At 44.7% G+C, this 23,813-nt stretch overlaps 1 protein-coding gene across 1 annotated transcript in view; it reads left to right on the plus strand.

Moving 5' to 3' along the window:
* Serinc5 (serine incorporator 5) overlaps positions 1-23,813 on the plus strand; it is a 96,121-nt gene that overhangs the window by 65,512 nt on the left and 6,796 nt on the right. Inside the window, exons 6-9 of the mRNA XM_021180315.1 lie at positions 6,320-6,531; positions 8,658-8,753; positions 11,191-11,317; positions 20,383-20,449. Of these exons, the coding sequence (XP_021035974.1) occupies positions 6,320-6,531; positions 8,658-8,753; positions 11,191-11,317; positions 20,383-20,449 (502 nt within the window). The remainder of the gene's footprint in view (positions 1-6,319; positions 6,532-8,657; positions 8,754-11,190; positions 11,318-20,382; positions 20,450-23,813) is intronic.

The raw sequence follows: 23,813 nt of genomic DNA on the forward strand, positions 1-23,813 counted from the left end.
TTTGCCACTGAGCTGACTTTATTTTTCAAATAGTCCTCTTTTATACCCAGTAAAACTATTACTTTTATGTCTGTCTGTCTGTGTGTCTGTCTGTCTGTCTCTGCAGTTCAGGCTGGTTGTAAATTAATGATCTTCCCTCTTCTGCCTCCAGAATACTAGAATTCTAGGCATATATAAACTGTGGCTGCTATTTTATAGATTTTTCTAAGTATCATTTTATTTTATACTATATTTTGGCCAAAAACAAACAGCTCACAATAATGCCATGTGAGTATGCATTTTCTTTTATGTTGAGTAAGATGAAACATATTGTCCAAACTTTTTCAATACTTTTTATTTTTAATATATTCTTCAGCTTGAACATTGTTCTGCCCTTTTTTTCTTAAAGATAATAATGAGATGGCATGGTAGCTGTGGGGATGCATTAGTGGAATCAGTGAAGTGACAGCCATGTTATTACTTTGTGAATATTATTTTAAGTTCAGCTGAGTAGGACCAGGTTTTAAATGTTGGGGCTGGAGAGATGGCTCAGTGGTTCCTAGTGCTTGGTGTTCTTATGGAAGACCCAAGTTTGGTTCCCAGCACCCATATCAGACTAACACCTTCAGCTCCAGCAGATTATTGGATTCTCTCTTGTAGAGGTGTTGTGTGCGTGCGTGCGTACACACACACACACAAACACACAAGCTCAAATAAATCTTTTAAAAAATTGTTTACACCGCTTTGGTGTTTTACCTCTGCAATTACAGGATTTCAGATTGACTTGTGTCCTTGTAAGAGATAGTGCTTGCTCTCTACATTTTGAGTCACCTTTAAAATGATGCTGTCATCCCTTCTATAGGTCGAGTTTTGAGGTGGTAGAGTTTTCTTGAAGATCAGCTAAGGGCTGCTGTGGTTTATTTGGCCCCGTGTCCTTGTTTGCACAGGAGAATCCACAATGAGTTGAAAATGCATTGCAACTGATGAGTATCCCTTTCTCTAGCAACTCTTACTGCTGCTCGCCACCAGCGAGACTTACAGATGAGACACAGTCCAAGGTCTCTCTTAAAGTTCTGCAGGCTATATTTATGCCGTGCGTTTTATGGCAAGATAGTAGAGCCTTGGACACAGGATCCTGGTTCGCACCTCACACAGCTGTTTGTGTTTCTCCCTCCTTCAGTCTAATTGATTCTTGAGCCAGGTTTTTTTTTTTTTTTTTTTTTTTTTTTTGGGTACTGATTATTAATGGCAAAGTTAATGGACCCTTTGGAAGAATTTGGTTACGTTGAAAACTTTGTAGTTCCTTGGGCGCTTTGCAGCCGAGCTTGAGAGAAGGTGATACAGTAGCCTAGAGCACTCACTGTTCTTCTCAGTTCCCAGTACCCGTAGGCGGCAGCTTGCAGCTGCTGGTGCAGCCTGCTCCTCTACCTCCGGGGAATCCTACACCCTTCTGTGCTCCATGGCACTTGCACACATGTGGCATACATTCATGCATGTATGTACATACACAAAAACACATCATTAAAAAGACAGCCAGTAACGTTTTGAGGCTAGAATGCCCACAGACACCTTTTGCTAACACAGAGATGGCTTGTCAGCCTAACACTAGCCCTGAGTGGGAATGGGGGATGCTCACTGACATTGCTCTTGCTTAATGTTTTGGCTGTCCTCCCCCCCTCTTTTTTTTTCCCTTCTGTGTTTTAAGTAGACTTGATTCAGGGCTGACCCAGAAAATACAATTACTGATTTAAAAATGTGAACAAATTTCTAGATGGCACTTTTTTTCTTTCTTTCTTTTCTCTAATTTCATTTTTAAATATATCAAGAGAGAAGATCCCCAAAGCCACGAGGTAAACATGCCATGGATCTGCAGATTAGCTGAACAGAGATTATTGTTCCTCCCATTTTGGAATGTCACTCAGAGAAATGTTTCCTGGTGTCTCCGACCCCAGACTTTCAGATTTTATACTGTAAAATGGTGTGGTTTGTTGAATTGGATGTTTAATAGCTGTGGTTTTATTTTATTTTTCCTTTTTAACTCCAGTTCTCAATTTTAAATATCATTTCTATATCACAATTGAATCATGGAATGTACAGGTGCTGGCCAGATGGCTCAGTTGGTAAAGGCACTTGCCACCAGGCCTGGTGACCTGAGCTTAATGCCTGGAATGCATGTGGTGAAAAGAACGAGCACCTATAGCTTACACTCAACCTCCACACATGGGGAGGCACGCACATACCACACACCCCACATGCTGCCCTGCATACAGGAATAACTGTGATATGATAGCAGAGGTGTGTTCAGGTGTAGCTAGTGAGAGCTGATGTTGAAAGCATGCGAGATTTTAAATTTACCTTTGTTAGGTTAGTTTGGCCCTGCCTCTCTCTCACTGAGCCTGGGCCCCGCCAGCCTCCTAGCCTGGGGTCCTCTTCCATTTTGTCTGTAGACTCCCTGGCTGCCTGCCATCGGGAGCACAGTGAAGCTGGGCAGCATGGACAGGGGCCTCTTGGGTAACCTTGCTGTATTAGTTAGGGTTTTACTGCTGTGAACAGACACTATGACCAAGGCAAGTCTTATAAAAAACAACAACATTTAATTGGGGCTGGCTTACAGGTTCAGAGGTTCAGTCCATTATCATCAAGGTGGGAGCATGGCAGTATCCAGGCAGGCATGGCACAGGAGGAGCTGAGAGTTCTGTCTTCATCCAAAGGCTGCTAGTGGAAGACTGACTTCCAGGCAACTAGGGTGAGGATCTTATACCCACACCCACAGTGACACACCCATTCCAACTAGGTCACACCTATTCCAACAAGGCCACACCTTCAGATGGTGCCACTCCCTGGTCCAAGGATATACAAACCATCACACTTGCTGTCCCGGGTTATTTCTCTATAGCATTCTCAGCGAGTGTCTCTCATTCCACAGGCACCAGCCTACACAATGTCCGTAAGGCGGGGGACAGGCCCTGGCCTGCTCGGCAATGCTGATAGTGTCGTAGTGGGGAAGTAGTTAAGTGGATACTCAACACAGAAGCTTAGAAAGGGCTCATTCCTGCAAAATACACCCCAAGGGTGCAGGGGAGCAGGCTGTCCTGTGGGAGGACCCTGCTCAGACTCCGGCTTGCTGGCTTGTTTAAGGAACAGAGGGACACCTCTGTCTGGGGCCCAGATCAGATATGATATGATAGCAGAGGTGTGTTCACTGTGCTGTGAGGGCTAGAGGGAAGGCTTTACTCCTCCAGGGCGTTGCCCCTGCTGGGCCAGTACTTTACCACTTGGTTGTACTTCTAGACTTGAAGCTTTGGTTCTAAAGTGACATGTTGGGAGAGTAGAACTGTTTTGAAGGGAAGAATGTAACTGACTTTTTCTTAATTAAAAAAAAAAAAAGATTAGAGAGAGCTATGGGTGCGTGCTGAGGAGGCTGCTGTGAGATGACCTGAAGCGAAGGGTAGAGAGCCTGGAGTCACTTTGCAATGGTGTTCAGATTCTGGTATAATTTGAACAGGGTTCGAGTCTGGGTGGGTCTGGAGGTAAAGTGAAGGTATGGAGGTGGGGAGATAGCTCCCATGGGCCTGTGGCTTCCATTTCTACCCCATTGTTCTCTCAATAGTAAGAGTGTGGTTGCCATTTTCTGAGGGTAGAGGACAGGGCTGAACGTGGAGCCATTGTGATGTGCCAAGACTAACATAGCAGTCTGACTTGCGAGTGGAGAAGGATGAGGAAGATGAGTCTAGAGCTCAGGGGAGAGGCTAGGACCCCATACTTAACTTGCACTACCTATGTAGTTGAAACTCCCTCACCTACTAAGACCAACTCAAAACCCCAAAGGCGAGCTTGCTGCCCCCCCCCCCCCCCCCCCCCCTCAGTCACTGCTCATACTGGGTGTGTGCTGCACATTGTCTCCTTCTTGATGATTGCATTTTGTCTCCCAGAGCCCTTCTTCTTCATTTCCTCTGTGCACCTCTCACATGGGATAATTCTGAGGTCATCAGAGGGCCTGGCTTGGTGTCAGCAGTACGACGGTTGTCATCTTCTTGGCCTTTCCATCCTATTTTCTCTGTCTCTGCAAGAGTAACTTTCCCACTGTGAAAGGGTCTCGGCAGTGTTGCTTGAACAATTTCCAGTATTCAGGAAATGTTAGGGAGCACAGTTGTGGGAGTGTGGCGGCTCACACTTAGAGCAGCTGAATCAGGAGGCAGATGCCAGTTAGGGTGTCCTCCAGTTTAGCATTTATAAACACCCCTTTTTTTTTGTTCTGAACAATACCTGTAGAATTATCTCACCACTAATCTTTCTCATTTCTTTCTTAAGATTTATAAAAACTACAAAGCAGATTCTGCTTTAAGTTTCTTTAATGGTATGTCCCACAGTGCTTCGCTTCTCTTCCCTTTCCTTTGTGTGTGCATGTGTGTACATATTCATGCTTATAGGGGTGAACACACTTGTGCATGCATGGGAGCCAGAGAGGACAGCTTCAGCTGTCACTCTTCAGGTGTTGTTCACCTTTTGGGCTGAAACTCTCCAAGTAGGCCAGACTAGGTGGCCAGGGCATACCAGGAATTGGCCTGTTTCTACCTCCCCCAGACTGGGGTTGTAAGCACATGCCACTGTGCACAGCTTTTTAGGTCCCACTCAGCCTCTCTTGGTACTAAGGCAAGCACTTTCCCGACTGAGCTACCTCCTGAGCCCAGCACAGCTTTTTCCCCCCTGACTCTAAAGATTTATTAAATTATGGTATGGGAGTACTTACCTGTGTGCCGCAGACTAACCCCTTTTTTGGGTCTCCTATCTGCGCAGAATGGGTCTCTAGTTGCAGGTGGGCAAGGAGTCGGCAAATGATAAACAGAAGCGACACAGAGAGTGTGTAGAATCTGAGTGTAATTTTTCAAATTGAGCATCAAACTTTTTATACAGAAGAGTAACAAGAAACCAGGCGAGACACATCCGCTGAGTTACTGTGACACAATACAAAAGGAATGTATCCATCAAAAGATGGCGGGTGCTTACCACTAAGATGGAAGCAAGGTGTAATGCTAGTCTATTGTTAAGCCCACCACCAGGGGTTCTTAGTAAATGCCTGATTTATACTGTTTCTTTGGTCCTAGGGAAGAAACCTGTCTCAGGGGGATTCCCTAACTCTTGGTAAACCCACCTATTTGCTAGGCCATTGTGTATTCCCTTGTTTGGGCAAGACTGGCTACTGTCCTAAAAATCACTCTGCAGACTAGCTCTGAGCTGTTCTAGCTCCGTTCTTTGTAATGCCTAATTAGTTTTGCTGTCTCTACTAGAAGAAAATTTGAATGTTACTGAATAGGTAACATTCTTACTGAATTCTTACTGAATTCCAAGCTTGTCAATTCAAGGATTTTCTAGGAAGTTGGAACACTGGTGGAGGCTTACCTATGTCAAAATCCAATCTTTAAAGGCACTTATAATAAAACAATACTGAAAGAGAGCACGTGGATCCATACACCAGACTAACTCAGGGATAGGGTATGAGTATACATGTTATGAGAATGCCAAGGTTCCAGGAGGTTGAGTTTCCTTGAAACTCTTTGCCTTGTGAGTGCTTCCAGGCCTGGAGGCTTGTTAGGCAGGCTTCACTGGAGTGGGTGTCGCACATGTCAGTGCAGGTACCTCTGACATTACAGGCATGTGTGAGCCTCCTGATGTACTTGCTTGGGACTGAACTCAGGTCCTCTGCAAGAGCAGTAAATGCTCTTAACCACTGAGCCATCTCTCCATCCCCACTTTCCCTGATTCTAGTCACTGTCTTTCTCCCTTAGTATTTCTTCAGTTTGGAGAGGTGGTCCTCATGCAGGCCCTCTTTTTTTTTAGCACAAAGAGAAACATACTGGGGCTGACCAGGCTTCTGTGAGTAGAGCTGTTTGCTTCTCCTCCAAGAGAAGGTGATCTCAGAGGGACTGCTGGCAGAACATGGAAAGACAGAGAAAGCTCACAGCCAACTCTACTGAGTGATCATCTTTACCTCATACCTCAGTGCAGCCACTGTGTTCCCAGGGCTGCTAGCATCAGAGTGGAGAAGTGCTGGGCTAAAGCTGATGGTTGTTCTTTTTAGTTGATGAACCTGCTTGGGCCAGGAGCGGAGACTCATGTTTAGAGATAATTCTAAGCCAGTGAACCTGCAGAATTTTGGGAACTTTCTAGCTAAGAGTGTAATCATTGTTGAAAGTGTCTTCGGATCTGTGGTTCCAGGGTCTCTGCTGGGGCTAATCCTGTCAGCCAGTATCTGAGGGATAGAACGCTCCAGAGAATGGGGGCCTTCACTGACCTGTTTTCTCTCCCTTCCACCTCACCTACTTCTTTCTCGGAGAAACAGGACTGCAGGCACCGTCCGTAATAAGATGTGGTATGCCTCCCTGTCCCTGGTGACACTCATCATGTATTCAGTTGCTGTTGGCGGCTTGGCTTTGATGGCAGTGTTTTACACACAGTGGGATGACTGCATGGACAACAAGATTCTCCTGGGAGTGCACGGTGGCCTATGCGTGCTAATCTCTCTGGCAGCCATCTCGCCCTGCGTCCAGAATCGTAAGCATGGTTTTTTTTCTTTTTCTCTTGTTTTTCCTTTGTGAATTTTAACAAACCCAGTGGGTTTCTTTAGAAGTCCAAGTCATTCTTTAACTTCCTGTGGACGGGACTCAAGCCTCCTCTTCATACTCCATGCCCATTTGGAGGTAATAACTAGGTTTACTTGTTATCTAGAAAAATCGGAACTTAAGTCAATAATAGATAGACAGTGCACACAGGGAACCTTTAAGTGGGAAATGTGCTTAGTCTCTGTTAAGCAAGAGATGTATAAATTCAGCTTATTGTGCCCTTGTGGAATTTGAATGGCAGGGCTCAGAGCAGCTGTATTTGGGATTGTCTTAGGTGACTGGCAACCTGACTAAGACAGGAAGTGGGAAATCCTATCCTGGTTGCTTCTAGTCTCATGACCAGAGTGTACTTACTGAAGTCAGCAGAACTGTCTGATCTTGGCCTTGCTTTGGCTGTTGTTGAGAGCCACAAATGCAGATTCAGTGGGGGTTGAAAGCACCTTAGAAAGTGGAGCTGTGAACTGTTACTAATAAACTCTCTATGACATCTTAAGCAAGTATGCTGAAGACGTGCTGTCTTTGGAGGTGTAAAAATGTCACCAGTCTGGTGTTGATTGAAGGAACTTACTCCATGGGTGATTGATCTGCAGGGGCCATTCCAAGTTCTGGATAGGAAAAGGAAATATGGGCAATAAATGGAAAGCCCCTTCGAATCTCTTTCCAAAATTGTGGATTTGAAAAGCTAGGCACGCCTGTGCATCCCTGTAAGCACAGTACCTGGAAATGGAAGCTGGAAGATCGGAAGTTTAAAGGCAACCTTGACTGCATAGGTTTGAGGCCAGCCTGGGCTATGCGAGACTCCTCCCCTTTAAGGGATAAGGCAGCAGCAAGTACTAAATAATTTTAGCAGGACTAAGATATTTTCCATACTAAGTTTTTAAGTGCATTACAGAAATTGATATGATTATTCTCCTAGTTCCTGCAATTGATCAGTAAAGAATTTCCTAAAACAAACTATTGGTAAGCTGACCAGAATCTTTTTTGGGTTAATCTTACCTTCTGAAACAGCCACAACATTGTGCTTAATGACATTAGTTCTGAGGGTGTCTTGTTCCCATTGCAGAGAGCACCATTATGATGGCCTGTTACAGTACTTCTACTGATAATGATTATTGAATAATGGTAAATAAGGAGGAATTTAACTAGAAGGGAGGTCGAATCCTTTCCTGTCAGCAAGAGTTGAAAATTCTAGCAAAGGGAGATCCCTTATCACTAGATTCCATAGTTGCTCCAGATGATTCCAATACTAACTTATCACTTAAATATTGTACTTAAGTCCCTCCCAGTCAATGTCTGTCCCATAGCTTCCAGGTTAGCCTAAACCAGGTTTTGTACTTAGTGTGGCCAAGAGTGGTTTCATTTGTGGTGGGATTTGTTTTGTTTTGTTTTTATCTCTTGACAACTCAATGCTTATGCTTCATGGATTGTCTAAAGATCTTGTACAATCCACAATGAATGGTCTGTGAAATTTGTCTATTGCACCAAACTAAATGATGATGGTTATTTTCTTTTTCTGATCTTGTGATTTATGAACTAATGTTATAAATTTCATGGGGAGAGAGACTGACAGAAGGCTCAGCTAGTGTAGGCGCTTGCTGCTAAGTCTGATAGCCTGAATTTAGTCTGAACTTAGACAGAGAGATCCGACTCCTGCAAATTATTCTCTGACATCCACACATGCTATGGCTCTTGGGCACCTGCATGCACCCATACATACATACATGCATGCATGCAATAGAAAAACCACTCAGGGGTCTAGGCAGTATGTTGAATATGTTACAGGTTTTGGAGAGTTGTTTATGGAGAAGTTGGACAGATTTTGGCATCTTTAAAATAGCATGAAAAGGGCATATTCCCTACCCAATATTACATTTTTCCCCTGGGACAAACACTTCATTGGGTTCCCTTTTCTCTAGTAAAGGTGAGTGTCCAAGTTTAAGGAGCATCATCTGTTGGCTGAGGGCTGCAGGGAGGGTGGTGGTGGTGGTAGGGTTCTATTTAGGGTATAATGTCTTACTGCCAGGACTTCAAGCCTGTCTTCTGTCTGTCTCTTTCTAGGACAGCCACACTCTGGGCTGCTGCAGTCAGGGCTCATAAGCTGTTATGTCACCTACCTCACCTTCTCAGCACTGACCAGCAAGCCTGAAAAAAAAGGTAAGCAGCTCTGTTCAGGAGTATGTGCTCACAGCGTACATGTCTTTATTCCCTAGAACTGAACTCTCACTGAGCTATGGAGGGTTAGAGAATTCAAAGAAGCAGGGTTTTCTATGCTTTGTCATTAAGTAAAGTCTTTAACAGCAAAAATGAAAATTTTTCCTCTTAAAACATTTTTTTAAATTTTGTGTGTATGTGCATGTGCACATGCATATGTGAGTGCAGGAGCCCCAGGATTCAGAAACGGGTGTCTGATCCTCTGGGGCGTAATTGCAGGCTACTGTGAGCAGCCTGGTGTGGGTACAAGAGCAGCAAGGCTCCTTAAGCTCTGAGCCCTCTTCCCAGCCCCCAGCGTGTATTGAGTTTTCTGGCTTACAGAGAAGAGTGACCAGAGAGGAGCTTCAGCACTTGTCTTTAGGCCTCCCTCCGCTGCATTCTGTCGTTCTTCTCTGGCAAGAACCACTTTATTTTAGTGTTTTATCGGCTTCGTTTGGTTTTGAATTTTTGTTTGTTTGTTATGTTTCCTACATCAGAAGTTTATTCTCTGACACTGAGAGAGGGAAGAGCGAAGGTGAGGGAAACAGAAGACAGTTTGAACCTGGATCTGTCACTGGCTGACAGGCAATCCCGGTGCTTGCCCTAGATGACATTTATTTAACAGAGATAGCAGGATGTAGAGAAAGGAACCAGACTTCCTGAGCTCTGTTCTCTGTGTGGTTTTCATGCTGTGAAATGTTCATGGTGTATGCGTCAGTCAGAACAGTAGTTGGCACATGGCAGGTCCTTGTGGGGTGTGGCCTGTTATTCGTGTGAAATTGTTACAGTGATCCTTTTGAAAGTTTTTTTGAGGCAGGGTTATATATTCCTTGCTGATCTAGGACTCCCTATTTAGACCAGGTTAGACTCAAAAGCACAGAAATACACTTATCTCTGCTACCCCCCCACTATAAGTGCTGGGACTGAAGGCATGTGCCACCACACCAGGAAAATTTTAATCTATAAAAGAAGTATTACATTCTAGAGTCCCCAAATTTATATATTTATATTTTATCTTTTTCACTTTTGTGATACATAAGGTGTACATACATATTTATATATGAATGTGAATGTTCAGGAATCTTTGATCCGTACATCAAGTAAATATCTCAATTAAATAGAAAATAAAAGTTACTAAATTTAGAAAACAAATACAATAATTATTTAGATATAGGTACTTTTTATTGGTTTATCTTGTTTTGAGAGAGAGTCTTACTAAAAACAAGTTGGCCTGGAACTTACTATGTAGCCCAGGCTGTGCTTGAACTTGCAGTTTTTCTAACTTGGCCACCTAACAGCTGGGATTATTGGTGCACGCCACCGTGTTCAGCTGGGGTCTCATCTTCATCGTTGTGGTGGGAAGTAGTAGATGAAGGTTTTATAGTAAGTATGGCTTATCCCAAGTTTAATTATACACATAAAAGCTCAATCATGACCCAGCTTACCCCAGGTCTTAAAATTTTCTTTTACAATTGCTTATATATTAATCTCTGGTTTTAAGTTAATGGAAGTTTTGTTCACAGTATATTTTTTAATAGCAAGTATTGCTTTAAAAACAGTAAAACATTTATTTTTAATTTTAAGTAGTAAATATAAATTTTATATTTTATTCATAGCTTACAAAAATCATTCCACTGGCCTAAAAAAGAAAGGGTCTTGAAGCCACAGCTAACAAGGTTCTATTAACTCTTTCAAAGTAAACTCCAGTGATATTTTAGTTTAGCTTCAAACAGATTGTGTGTTTGTAGAACAATTAATATATTTCCATGTTTTGGGTTCAAATTGGCAATAAGATTTAGTTAGATACTCACAATTGAAGCATCATGTATTTTTTTTAAAAGCAAATTGCTACTGAGAGAGATATTATAGAGACATTTCTTTGAAATTTTAGACTACCTCAGATGGTTCCCAGGTCACGGGTCAAGAGAAGCCATGTTTCTTATGTCTGCAGTAACCTGTCTTCTCTGGCTCAGGAACCCATTACCCTGTCTCTAAGTGGGCTCCCACCAGGGGACCTGTGCTCTGCCCTCTCTGCAGAGGCTTTGGATCCAGTTTAAAAAAAAACAAAAACAAAAACATCATCATAATTAAAAACAGTGGGTTTAATGTAGGAGAAGCAAGGGTGACACAGTGCTGAGTCGTCACACCCTTGAAGGCTTAACTAGAATGGGGCTGGGGCTGGCCCTTATTCCTCATGGGTGCTGATGTGGGAGAGCAGCGTCTTGGAATTAGCAAAACTGCAGTCTGTGCAGCATCAGACTATAGAGTAGAAGTTCCCAGGGTGAAGGGCTCAGTGTTGGGAGGAGTCATGCCAGCACACCTGGATCTTCCCAGACAGATGCTATAAGGTACAGTAGACCTTTGTCTAACATGACTGTGTTTGCTTTGTGTTATTTACAAGTCCTGGATGAACATGGGAAGAATGTTACCATATGTGCGCCTGACTTTGGTCAAGACCTGCATAGAGATGAAAACATGGTGACCTGGCTGGGCACCCTTCTCCTAATTGTGTGCATCTCATATTCATGGTAAGTCCTAGGAGTTATTGACACTCAGCTTACAGGCTTTAGAATTAAAGGAACAGAGTTATTTAAGTTTCAGTCCCTGTCTGTAGGAGAAAACTAGCCAGAGGAGCAGTGTTGCTGCATGGCCTCCTATGAGAAATTCCTGTGCTCATTACTCCACTACAGGGGGCAAATTGAATAGATGCATGTTTTGTTAAAAGACTGTTTTGAAGACGAGTTACTATGGCATCATTGAAGAGTAAGGGAGCATATAGTGAGAATGATGAAAATGTACCGCATGCTAGAGGGTTCTGGCAAAACTCTAATCCAAGGGGATAGCGTTTGTTATCAGTGGAGAGAAAGCCTGGGTGTTCTGTGTATGGTCCAGTAAAGCCAGGAAATGTTCCTTCTTCGTTGTGCTGAAACCTGCAGAGCTAGGAAGTAGGCAGGCAACATTGCCCAGGTCTGTGGGATATGTGTAACATAAGCACATTGTTTCATGGGCCTCTGCCAGAGGAGACTCCACTTTAAAAGCACTTCAAAGATCACTGGAGGGAAAAGTCGGTGATTGGTTGGTTCTGGGAAGATATTTTACTGTACTGAAGCTTCCTTTGGACAGGAGCCTTTTCAGAGCTGGGTTTTACTTCAGTGTGTTGTATGTTTTGTTTCTGTGTTTAAGAAATTCAACTTGTCATGGGCATGCTATGATTTTCCTCTTGCTGAAACTAAACAATCGTGGTGGTGACAGCCTGTGTAAACACAGAGTGGAAGAGCACTGACAGGCTAACAGTCCTGCTGAGAGGAAGGGCCAGCCAGTAAGGGCCTCTATGCTGCAAAGGGCTTACTCAGAACCATGACCGAGCCAGGAAATGCTTGCTCCTGTGCTGTGTGGCTAAAGTAATGGTTCTCTAACTAGGATCCTCAGTCTGCCCGTGCCACCTGACAATCTTTTCCTTGGGTCAGAAAGGACCTTGGTGGTTGTCCCTTCTGACACTTAATTCCTTCACTTGTCTACTTAGTACCTGCTATACTGAAACAGAGACAGGTGAGGGGAGATGTCTGAATCAGTAAAGGGTTTGCCATGTAAGTTCAAAGACCTAAAGTTGGATCTCCATGCCCATGATAAGAACTGAGTTTTGTCACCCACACCACTAACCCTAGTGCGGGGGATGTGCACAGGTGGAGTCCAACTTGATGACCAGCCAATCTAGCCAGTAAGCTTCAAGTTCAATGAGGGACCCTGTCTCAGGAGAGTAAGGCAGAAAGAGATTGAGGAAGATGCCCAGTATATGCTGGCCTCTCCATGCTCACACATGTATGTGTGCACGTACACACAGGCATATACACAATTAAAAAGAAAAAGAAACAGTGAGGGGCATTCAAGTCCATGGCCATTTCCAGTCATCCCCAGCCTCATGCCGCCACTTTTCCCTGCTAGCTAGTTGATTGTCAGCTTGAAACAAGCCAGGGTAATCTGAAAAAAAAAGGAATTTGGAGAAAAATGACACCATTGGATGGGCCTGTGGTCCAACTTTAGTTGCATTTTCTTGATTAATGATTGATGTACGAGGACCCAGTTCACTTGTGGCTGGTGCCATCCCTGGGCAGGTAGTTGAAGTAGAAGGCAGGCTGAGCAAGCCATGAGGAGCCAGCCGGTAAGCAGTGCTCTTCCATGGCAAGTGGTGCTCCTCCATGGCAAGCAGTGCTCCTGCATGGTCTCAGCTCCAGTTCTTGTCACAACTAACAGCTGTAGCAACTCCAGCGCCAAGGAATCTGACACCCTCTTCTGGACTCTAGGACACTGCACACACATGCTAAACAGACGTACATGCAAGCAAAACTCTCATGAACATAAAGTTAAAAAAATAAAAATCTCAAGAATATTGGTAAATCAAGAGCGAAGTAGGTTATAAAGATCATTCCTTTAAAAAAATCAGATACACTTGTTTTATAAAAATTCCCAGGAGGGGGATTGGTGATGTGGCTTAGTGGTTAGAGCGCTTGATGCTTTGCAGAGGATCCTGGGTCAGTTCCCGACTCCCACATGACAGCTCACAGCCGTCTGTATATAACTCCAGTCCTACTGCCCCTTTGTCTGTGGCCACAAGACATACACGTGGTGCACAGATATAATATATAAACACTCATACACATAAAATAAATCTTTAAAAAGGAAGCAAACAAGCCCAGAAACCCCCAGGAGGAGACAGCCAGAGTTGTGGTCGTAGTGGCATTAGAGAGAAGTGACAGGGTTTAGATTTGCTGCGGCCATCAGTGGGAAAGAGCAGAATCCTACTGGGTACCCAGCGTACATTGACAGTAGTGGGAGTGTCCCACAGTATGGACTGTTTACCCATTCAGATTTTTCCTGCTTCTAAGAGTTGTAAAGACTCACTTTTACAGCTAGGCATGTGGGTGCGTGCCTGTAATCCCAGCTAATATGGGAGGCTGAGGCAGGAGGATTACAAGTGTGATGCTAGCCTCAGCAATTTAAAAAACTCTAGTTTTATTTAAGTCACTTTTAGGACTGGGAGTGTGGCTCAGTGTCAGAGTGATGCACACAGGTTTATGCATACACACACACACACACACACACACACACACACACAAAGAGGAACTCAAGTCAAAGGCCACTTCCAGTGAGCCCATAAAGTCACCATGACTTGGCACAGCCTTTGTGAGGATCTGGGTTTAAAATACCCAACCCACCCAAGAAAAAAAAATCACTTTTAATTTTGTGCTTAGCTTAGTGGAAATGAATTGGCGTATCATTCTGTATTATAAACCCTAGGTCTAATCCCTGGCATTATAAAAACAAAACAATAAAAACCAAGCATAAAACAGAAAGATCATATTTTCAAGAGATAGTCTGAGAATTGCAGCATCACAGTGGAGATTGTTAGTTTGATATTCCCCAAAGACATTAATTTTCAAAGCTGACAGCTGCTATTTAGAAATCTGCCAACAGCAGACGTTTTCTAAATGCTGGTAATTAAACTGCAGAAGTGTAATGGCCAGTGGAATGCTGGGACAAAGCAGCAGCCTGCACAGAGTATAACCTGCTGCTCGTGCATGCTTCTGTAGCACACAGGCTTGAACGCACTCTCAGGAGTTGGCTGAGCATCATGTGGGGCTCTGGAGATTGATGCTTGCTGTAATCACCCCTTGCAGCACCAGGAGGAGTCAGCTTGGAGAATGTTATAGACAAACGGTTTGGCTTCAAGATCACAGGGGTCTGAATTCAGACTTCATGGATCTTTGAAGAAAGGACCTGCCGCTAAGGGAAGGCCCCAGTAACATGAAGGGGTTTTCAGCTATTTCCAGAGTTTACATTAAAGAAGCATGGGAGGCTGGGGAGTGTTCTCAAATGAGGCCACACTGTCTGCGTAGAAGCTGTTATTTGAATGAGTGTTGGAATGGTTAATTTCTTGGTGGAAACTGTACTGACTAGAACACCAGATTATAGGAGAATAAATTACCAGTGTTCCATGTAAAACCCAGGATTGTCTGCAGTGACATTTTGTAATATCATTTTGTAATAAAAAGCTTGGCTCCCGTGGCTCCTCTCAGTTCTCTGGAGGATCCTTGTCTCCCAAATACTTCCTCGGGTGCCATGACTGCCCTGGGTCCTCAGGCGCTTCCTGAGAATACACTTCCTCTGTGCTGTATTCTCTTTCTGGCCTCGATTTCTGGCAATGTTCTCTCTAGAACTCCTGTGATGGAGCATCCCAGGACCCCAAGAGAGCTCACCTGCCAAAGTTCCCTAAGAGTTGGCTCTATTGATCCAGCTGAAACCTGTGACAAAGTCCAGCTCCCACTGGACAAAACTGGACATAACAAGGCCTCTAACTCCTTCCTTGGACTCCAGGTTGGAGCGCTATTTTATTTCCAGCTGAACCTGTCAGACTGGACTGGATCCTGGAGGCCTTCGTGCTTGTGAAGAATGGAGTATGTTCCTGCAACTCTGTACCTCAGCTTCAGGAACCTTGGGCTGAGCCTCCTTTGTTAGCCATGTGGAGAGATGACATTTACATAGTGGCTGGTTTATTATCATTAGAACAAAACACCTGATCAAAAAGTCTTAAGGGAGAAGAAATTTATTTTGGCTCATGATTTCCCAGAGAGTCCCAGATTGCTTTCTATTACTGTGATAAAGACCATGGTTATCGTTAAGAAGGACACATGCTCCACTATGTTCATAGCAGCCTTATTTATAATAGCCAGAAGCTGGAAAGAACCCAGATGCCCCTCAACAGAGGAATGGATACAGAAAATGTGGTACATTTACACAATGGAGTACTACTCAGCTATTAAAAAAATGAATTTATGAAATTCCTAGGCAAATGGATGGACCTGGAGGGCCTCATCCTGAGTGAGGTAGCCCAATCACAAAGGAACTCGCACAATATGTACTCACTAATACGTGGATATTAGCCCAGAAACTTAGGATACCCAAGATATAAGATACAATTTGCTAAATGCATGAAATTCAATAAGAACGAAGACCAAAGTGTGGACACTTTGCCCCTTCTTAGAAATGGGAACAAAACACCCATGGAAGGAGTTACAGAGACAAAATTTGGAGCTGTGACGAAAGGATGGACCATCTAGTGATTGCCATATGCAGGGATCCATCCCATAATCAGCTTCCAAACGCTGACACCATTGCATACACTAGCAAGATTTTGCTGAAAGGACCCAGATATAGCTGTCTCTTGTGAGACTATGCCGGGGCATAGCAAACACAGAAGTGGATGATCACAGTCAGCTATTGGATAGATCACACGGCCCCCAATAGAGAAGCTAGAGAAATTACCCAAGGAGCTAAAGGGAACTGCAACCCTATAGGTGGAACAACAATATGAACTAACCAGTACCCCGGAGCTCTTGNCTCTAGCTGCATATGTATCAAAAGATGGCCTAGTCGGCCATCACTGNAAAGAGAGGCCCATTGGACTTGCAAACTTTATATGCCCCAGTACGGGGGAACCCCAGGGCCAAAAAGGGGGAGTGGGTGGGTAGGGGATTGGGGGGGTGGGTATGGGGGACTTTTGGGATAGCATTGAAAATGTAAACGAGGAAAATACCTAATAAAAAAAATAAATTAAAAAAAAAAAGACCATGGTTATACTGACTAGACTCAGGTAGTCATTTGGAAAGAGGGAGCCTAAATTAAGAAACTGTCCTCATCAGATTAGACTGTGGTTAAGCCTGTGGTGCATTTTCTATATAGATAATGATATGAGAACTTATTGTGGGCAGTGTTACCCCTGGGCAGGTGGTCCTAGGGACTATAAGAAGGCAAACTGAGCAAGCCCAGAAGAACAAGGTAATGAGGAGTGCCCCTCTGCACACACTCTTGCCTCAAACTCTTGTTTGAGTATCTCCTGCCTGACTTCCCTCAGAGATAACAATGATCTGAAAGCTGAAATAAGCCTTTCTCCTCCAAGTTGCTTTTGAAGTGTGTTTTATCACAGCGATGGAAATGTCAACTAAGACAGTGACCACACAATTGGAGAAAGGGGTTTGTTTCACTTTACAGCTTGCAACCTGTCAAAAGAGGAGGGCAGGAACCTAGAGGCAGGAGCTGAAGCCGAGACCATTGAAGAGTGCTGCTGACTGGCTTGCTGTTCATGGCTTGCGCAGCCTGCTTTCTTGTACTGCCCCGAGCCACCTGCCCAGGGCTAGCACCGCCCACAGCGGGTCCTCCTACTTTTACCAATGTAAGCTTTGCTCACTAATGGTCTTTCCAGCCCAAAGTTCCTAATATTTTGCAACCCTTCCCAGATCAGGTCTGTCACAGCAATAGCCAAGTCTTTGGTACCAATTTCTGTTCTAGTTGCTTTCTATTGTGACAGTGATCACCCCAAAGATGCTAGGGTGTTAACTAAGCTGGGTGACCTGCATAATTAGATTATTAGGAAACATTTGTTTTATAAAGTATTCCTTGGCTGTTTTCATTTAGTTATGCTTAAGAGAAAAGAAATAACCTTTAGTATTTAAGCCACCTAGGAAAATACCCATTGAATATAAAATGGGAAAGCTAAGAATCTATATTAAATGCTGAGCAACTTCCTAGTTCAGATTAGGACGCTCATAGCAGTATAGTGTGCCATGTGGAACAAGGGGGTATGCTGTGCTGGTAAGGACAGTTGGGTTAAGCTGAGAACCAACGGCATACTGAGGAGCAGTGTTCTCTCCACACAGTCTGGGCCTGCTGCTCTTCTCTAAGGAGAAAGGAATGGCGGTCATTTGCTTTTTTATTTTAGAAATCCTGCCACTGCCAGAACTCTCCATGTCTGTACATCAGGAACGTAGGCTGGCCTCCCCTGGCTCCCACAGAATTCTGGTCTTCTTTGAATCACTAATCACAAAGCTCTGAGGGAACATGGTTGCCTTTTGTCACACAAAAGGCATGGGGTGTGTCCCGGGCCTGCCCTGTCCATTTTCTAGTATGAATTGAAAGGTCTGTGATCTCCAAAAACAAAGTCGGGCATTTTCTTGGAATTTTCTGGGACCCGTGGGACTTAGGCTAACTCCACAGTGAACTAAAGCAGGTCCTCAGGTGGCATTTGCGCTGTGCACGATCTAACGATCTGACAACACTGCAGAGGTTGGGGTATTGCAATGGTTTCTAGAGAGAGGGGAAGGAAGGCAGTGTTTTGGTGAATATGTAAATAATTACAAGGAACATCTGTGTCACATTGCAATGTGACGCAGCTGTTCTCTGAATGGTGACAGATTGCACCACTCGGGGCTGTTGTCCCTCTCCTCAGCCTTGCTTCACCACAGGTTATAGTGACTGACATCTGTAATCCCATCACTCAGGAGGTTGAGGCAGGAAGATGGCCACGAGTTTAAGGCTAGTATGGACTACATAGTGAGTTTCAGACCAGCAAGGGTGGCATAGTAAGACTGTGCCTAGAATGAATGAATGAATGTGTCTGGGAGCTGGCTTTATGGGTAAACTAGTTAATATGCAAGCGCAAAGACCTAAGTTCAAATTCCTAGAACTCAGTAAAATCAGACACATCTCGTGTCTGTAATCCCAGTCCTTCTACAGTGAGACGGGTGAGGGAGAGATGGGGAACCCCTGGTAGCTCAACAGGAGACCTAGAAAATGTGAGACCCTGTCTCAACCCAAGTGCAGGCAAGGACTTATGCCGCCTCTCCCTTCACATGCACTCATTGTTACACACATACATGCATATTACAGAGACACACACAGAGGGAGAGGGAGAGAGACAGAGACAGAGATGGGGGGCACTTTAAGAGTTTACAGAACCATGTTTTTGTTAATAATTCTCATGAGTTTTATGGGGATAGTCCTTTTACTGTGGTTGCCTCTACTCTGCATACAGGACAAGACTGTCCCTATGGATGAACTGAATGTAAATAGTGTTAGACAGAAACGAAAGCCTCCCCCATTTTAGTTCCATCTGGGGAAGGAATGAGCTGTCAGAGGTGCTTGAATCAGGTTTGCCTTTCCAAAACTTTATTCCAAAGAATTTATGGAGTAGTGATGGGAGTGCTTTTAAAGAGTTTCCCTCAATTTCCAGCTGAAAACTTCAGATACTAAAATTAAAATTTTGTCTTTCCCCATGGAAACGTCCTACTATACTATAGTATAACTGGCATGCAGAAGTCTTAAGTGCATAACCAGATGAGAGTGTTCTTCGGAATATGGCCAGTGGGAAGTTTTTGTCCTTCCCCGACCAGTCGGGATGGAGTAGAAGAATTGTGGAGTGGGGTCTGGATCCCAGAGGACCTCTTTTTCTATTGCTCCTCATAGCCCACTGATATCTTTTCTCCTTGGGCAAGAGACTGAGGGGACAGACAAGACCCTGCTGCTTCCTGGTGTTGAGGCTGACTTGATGGACATGAATCTTAATCTCTGCCTGTGCACTAGAAGCCTAACTGCATGAGCAGTCACCCCTGTGTCCTGTGTCCTCGTAAACTTGCTTCTTTGTGAGCTGCATTTTCACAGACGAGGCCCTGAGGCTCAGAACAGGGGCTGCCACACGCAGCACACTTGGCCTTTAGGAATTATTTGCAAGATGCATGTATAAAGTTAGGCTAAGTGTTGAATATATGTTTGTTTAAAGTGCTTCCATGTTTTTATATATGGGAGAAATGAGCACTTTTACCACTGTCAATCAATGTTACAGATTGTTTTACCTCTCTAGATATGGAGGAAAGGTAGAGAAAGATTTTGAAATGGGTGCTGTGAAGGCCAGGCTGGTCTCACATTCATTATGTAGTCGAGGATAGCCCTGAATGTCTGATCTTCATACCTCTTCCTCTCAGGGTGTGATTACAGGTCTTTATAACCACACACAGTTTATGGGGTGCTGGGAACTGGACCCATAGCTTCGGGTATACTATGCAGACACTCTACTAGCTGAGGGACATTTCCTGGACTTAAAACAAATAACTTTTGATCTCTAAGTGAGACTGGAGAGTGGGGTGGTGATAAGGTAAAGTTATAACATGAGGAGCAGCAAGAAGCCATGTTGAGAAAAGACTGACGATACCTGCAAACTTGTGTCTGGATAAAATGATCTAGAGCCATGTGCTTAAAAAGATAGTTGTAGAATCCACCATCAAGCTTGCTATCAAATGGAATATCACAGTAGCTTGTGTTCATCCTCAGTGCCTGCTGTGAGGGGACTGGCTCCAGGATCCTACAACCCTACCCTATGCCATCCTACCCTGCCACCGACACCACGTCAAGTGCTTACATATCGAATGGTAGAGGCAGTATTCTAATAAGCTCTACGTACATCCTCCAGATGTGCTAAATTGTCTCTAGATGGTGTGTTTGATATAGTGTAAATACAGTATAAATAACATAAGACATCATTACTTAGGAAGTAAGAGCAAGGGAGAAAAACAGACGCATCCCTGCCCACCTAGACACCTTTATGCAAAGTTAAATAAATCCACAGATGGAGACACTTCCATCAAGTGTCAACGGGCAGGGCGGGAGAGGGGCGCCCAGAGCTGAGGGCACGGGGAGCTTACAGGCCGCTTTCCCTCCACTCAGATGACAGCTTCTCCCTGTGCTCTTGCACTCTGATCTCTCCTAGTTTGACATCGACAACAAGGTCGAGCTCGGATGCTCTGCAGAGTCGATACGGAGCGCCAGAGCTGGAAGTAAGTGCGCGTCCTTCCTTCTCTTCCGGCTTCTGCTCAGGGCCCTGTTCTCAGGAGAGCCTTTTGTGCTGGGGCATTTGGTTTTTGGTTTTTGTTGTTGTTGTTGTTTTTTATTAAAAGTAAGTTTTTCATATAGAATATTCCAATCATGGTGTCTCCTCCCTTCTCTCTTCCCACACCCTTTATCCACCCAATCCAACTCCATGCTTCTCTCTCTCTCTCTCTCTCTCTCTCTCTCTCTCACACACACACACACACACACACACACACACACACACACACCAGGCCAATTAAAACAAACAAAACAAAAATCCAAAGCAAACACAGGAAAGAGAAAACACACAAGCAACACTTAGACCCTTGAGGAGATGTCCGTGGTACGCGTATACTAAGCCCATACAAACACAGAATCAGAAAGGCTAACAGGTGAGCCGTGCTGAGTCAGGCAGGGAATGCTCAGACGAGGCGTCTACAGAAACCCCATTGAGCTTGTTTTGTGTTGGTCATCTTTGCCTGGGTGTGGGCCTGGGCAGGAGATAAGTGTAAGTCTGGCTTGTATACCCAGTGAGAGACTAATTTTCCTTTGCAGTGTATTGATTTTTTTTTTTTTGGCACTCATAGTTCTGTTTTTCTGTCTAAGAAAGAATAAGATTTTTGTATACAAAAAGAACTATTGTCCTATGTATTAAAATGAGAGAACTCTCAATTTTCCATCAACATTGTTGGCACTGGCTTGGTACTCTGCACCCACCCCCAGTCTAAAGCTCGGGGAACCATGTTCAGCCACCCCTTGTTTACTCTCTTTGGCTGTAATGGCGTAGGTTTTCTGTCCGTTCTAAACCACGCACCTGCTTGACGCCCGTCTGTATTCCCCACGTGCAGCATAGCGGTGGGGTTATGTATCAGTGCTCTGGAGGAAGACACAGGCAAGGAGCACGTTCTGCACACACTGCACATACAGCGGGAACGCTGACACCTCAGTGTTGGGTCAGTTCCAGCACACACTTGTCATTCAGTGAGGAGTTCAGAACTGTAAGTGCATGGATCAGGCCATTCACCTCCATGTCAAGGTCTGAGCGAGTGTTTAGCTGACTGTCAAAACATTTCCTGGTTTTCCCTTTCCGGTGTAGAAGTCTTTTTTCCCTGGAGCTCTTGGTGAAACATGAACCATAGTCAGAAAACTCAACCATACAGGACAGTTGAGACTCGGCAGCCAGGGTGGCGGTGGCACATGCCTTTAATTCTAGCACTTAGGAGGCAGAGGCAGGAAAATCTCTCTGTGAGCTCAAGGCTGCTCAGAACCTGGGGCTGCAGTGACTGCTCAGTCATTTATCACTTACAGGTGCTGACTGTCTAAAGCCGTGTAGTTTCACATCGTCCTCACAAAAGCAGTGTTCCTTTTCACATTTCACAGAGGGAAGAGCATTCCCATTTCCCAGGATGGGCCCTTGGGTATGTGTTCTTGACTGCGCATTGCCTGGGAGCACAGCTGCTGTCCCAGTCCCTCCTGTCCCAGTCCCTGCAGCTGACTTTGCTGGCGTCTGGCCACTGGATCCATTCAAATAGCATTTACTGGACAGACAAGCCCTGGTGTCTTTCCAAATATGGAAGGGCACTTGGCTCTGCAGCTGGCCATTTGGGATGCCTTTCCAGTGCCTAGCCTAGAGATAGTGCACCGTTATGAAGGCCTGTTATCCTGCCAGCCTCAGAACGTAGAGGAGGAAATTGTGCTGGCTTGAATAGGTTACTGCTGTCTGTTACAGAGGAGCATGCGCTGCAGAAGCCTTCTTTGTGCCTTTGTTCCTACCATTGACTGGGTGGCCACCTGCTGGGGGGGGGGTGAGCATCATGGTTTCAATGTCTCCTTTGTGTACAGCCTTCAAGCTCAAACAGCAGCAAGTTCCAGGTTAGATTTAAGAGGGAAAGTTGTTCTCCTCTGAGGGAGAAGCCGCCCACTGTTTGCTTCTAAGCAAGTGGGTTCGTGCCCCCACATCATTGCCCTTGAAAGACCAAGCTCATGTTTTCTGTGGTAACTTAAGCTTCAAAAGAAACGGGAATGAATAGAGTGGGCCCACTGACTTCGTGAACTGTAGACTGCCTCACAGCATCCAAGTCTTGTGGAGCAGGAGGTAGCAAAGGCTCCAGTGGGACTTGAGGGATGAAAGGCTGTGTTCTCCTGGCCCTCAGCTCTGGCTCTCTGGGATTTTTGTAGCTCAGCTCTCTTCCACTAGAGATAGGCAGGAACCTTGCTTCCCAGACGGTCTTGGTAAGTGTAGTCATTCCGTTCTTTCTTATTCGGTTTATCAGTCTTCCTGCAATCATGTAATAAACTTTCATAATTTTGTCTCTTTTTCTTTGAGTTTATTGTTTTGAACAAATAAGAATTATGACATAAAATTTAAAATGTACTAAAGAAGCAAGAATTCTAGCCTTCTGTATCCACAGCAGATCAGCAGCCTGCCTGCTTATTTTGTTTGCTTTATAAGAAAGGACCTCACTACATAGCCCAGGCTGGCTGCTTTGAACTCTCTGCGGCTCCCGGGCTAGCCTTGGGTTCACTGCACTGCTCGGGCCGTCCATTAACTTGGGATTCTTCTACCTCTGCCTCCTGAGTGCTAGGACAGGGGTGCAGCCATTCCTGCCCACCGGCTGCCTCTAATCTGCCCTTCAGATTTATCCCATTCCCGTTCAGCTTGTCAGCTTCAGTGCCCTGAGTAGTCACGAATCCCAAGGTCTCGTTCCGCATGTGTCCCAGCTCTGCCTTTTTTTTTTTTTAAAGATTTATTTATTTATTATATGTAAGTACACTGTAGCTGTCTTCAGACACTCCAGAAGAGGGCATCAGATCTCATTACGGATGGTTGTGAGCCACCATGTGGTTGCTGGGATTTGAACTCAGGACCTTCAGAAGAGCAGTCACTGCTCTTAACTGCTGAGCCATCTCTCCAGCGCCGCCGTTCACCCCCCCCCCCCAGCTCTGTCTTAAAGCTAGTTTATGACTTCTGGCTGCTGTTTAATCTGCCTGATTTCACTCATCCGTTGTGAGCATGATCATAGTCCCAGCCCCTGAGGCAGAATTGATGAGTAGCAGGCCTCCCACTAGGAAGTGTGAGGCAGGAGCATGGTCTCTTTTGCTGCATGTTTCAGTCCAAGTCGTGCAGAGGTGGGAACTGAAACAGAATGTCTCAGTTGGTCATTTATTAGGGGTCAGCACATGCAGAAGGGAGAAAGGAGAGAGGAAGGAGACAGAATTAGGCACAGTATAAATAAAGTTAGAGGACATTACAGGCTGGACTAACCCCAGTGCATGCTCCCAAGCATAGGTGGTGCCTCAGAGTGTTCTACATGTCCTGTTAGCTGGACC

This window comes from Mus caroli, chromosome 13 (genome assembly GCF_900094665.2).
Source record: "Mus caroli chromosome 13, CAROLI_EIJ_v1.1, whole genome shotgun sequence".
NCBI lineage: Eukaryota > Metazoa > Chordata > Mammalia > Rodentia > Muridae > Mus > Mus caroli.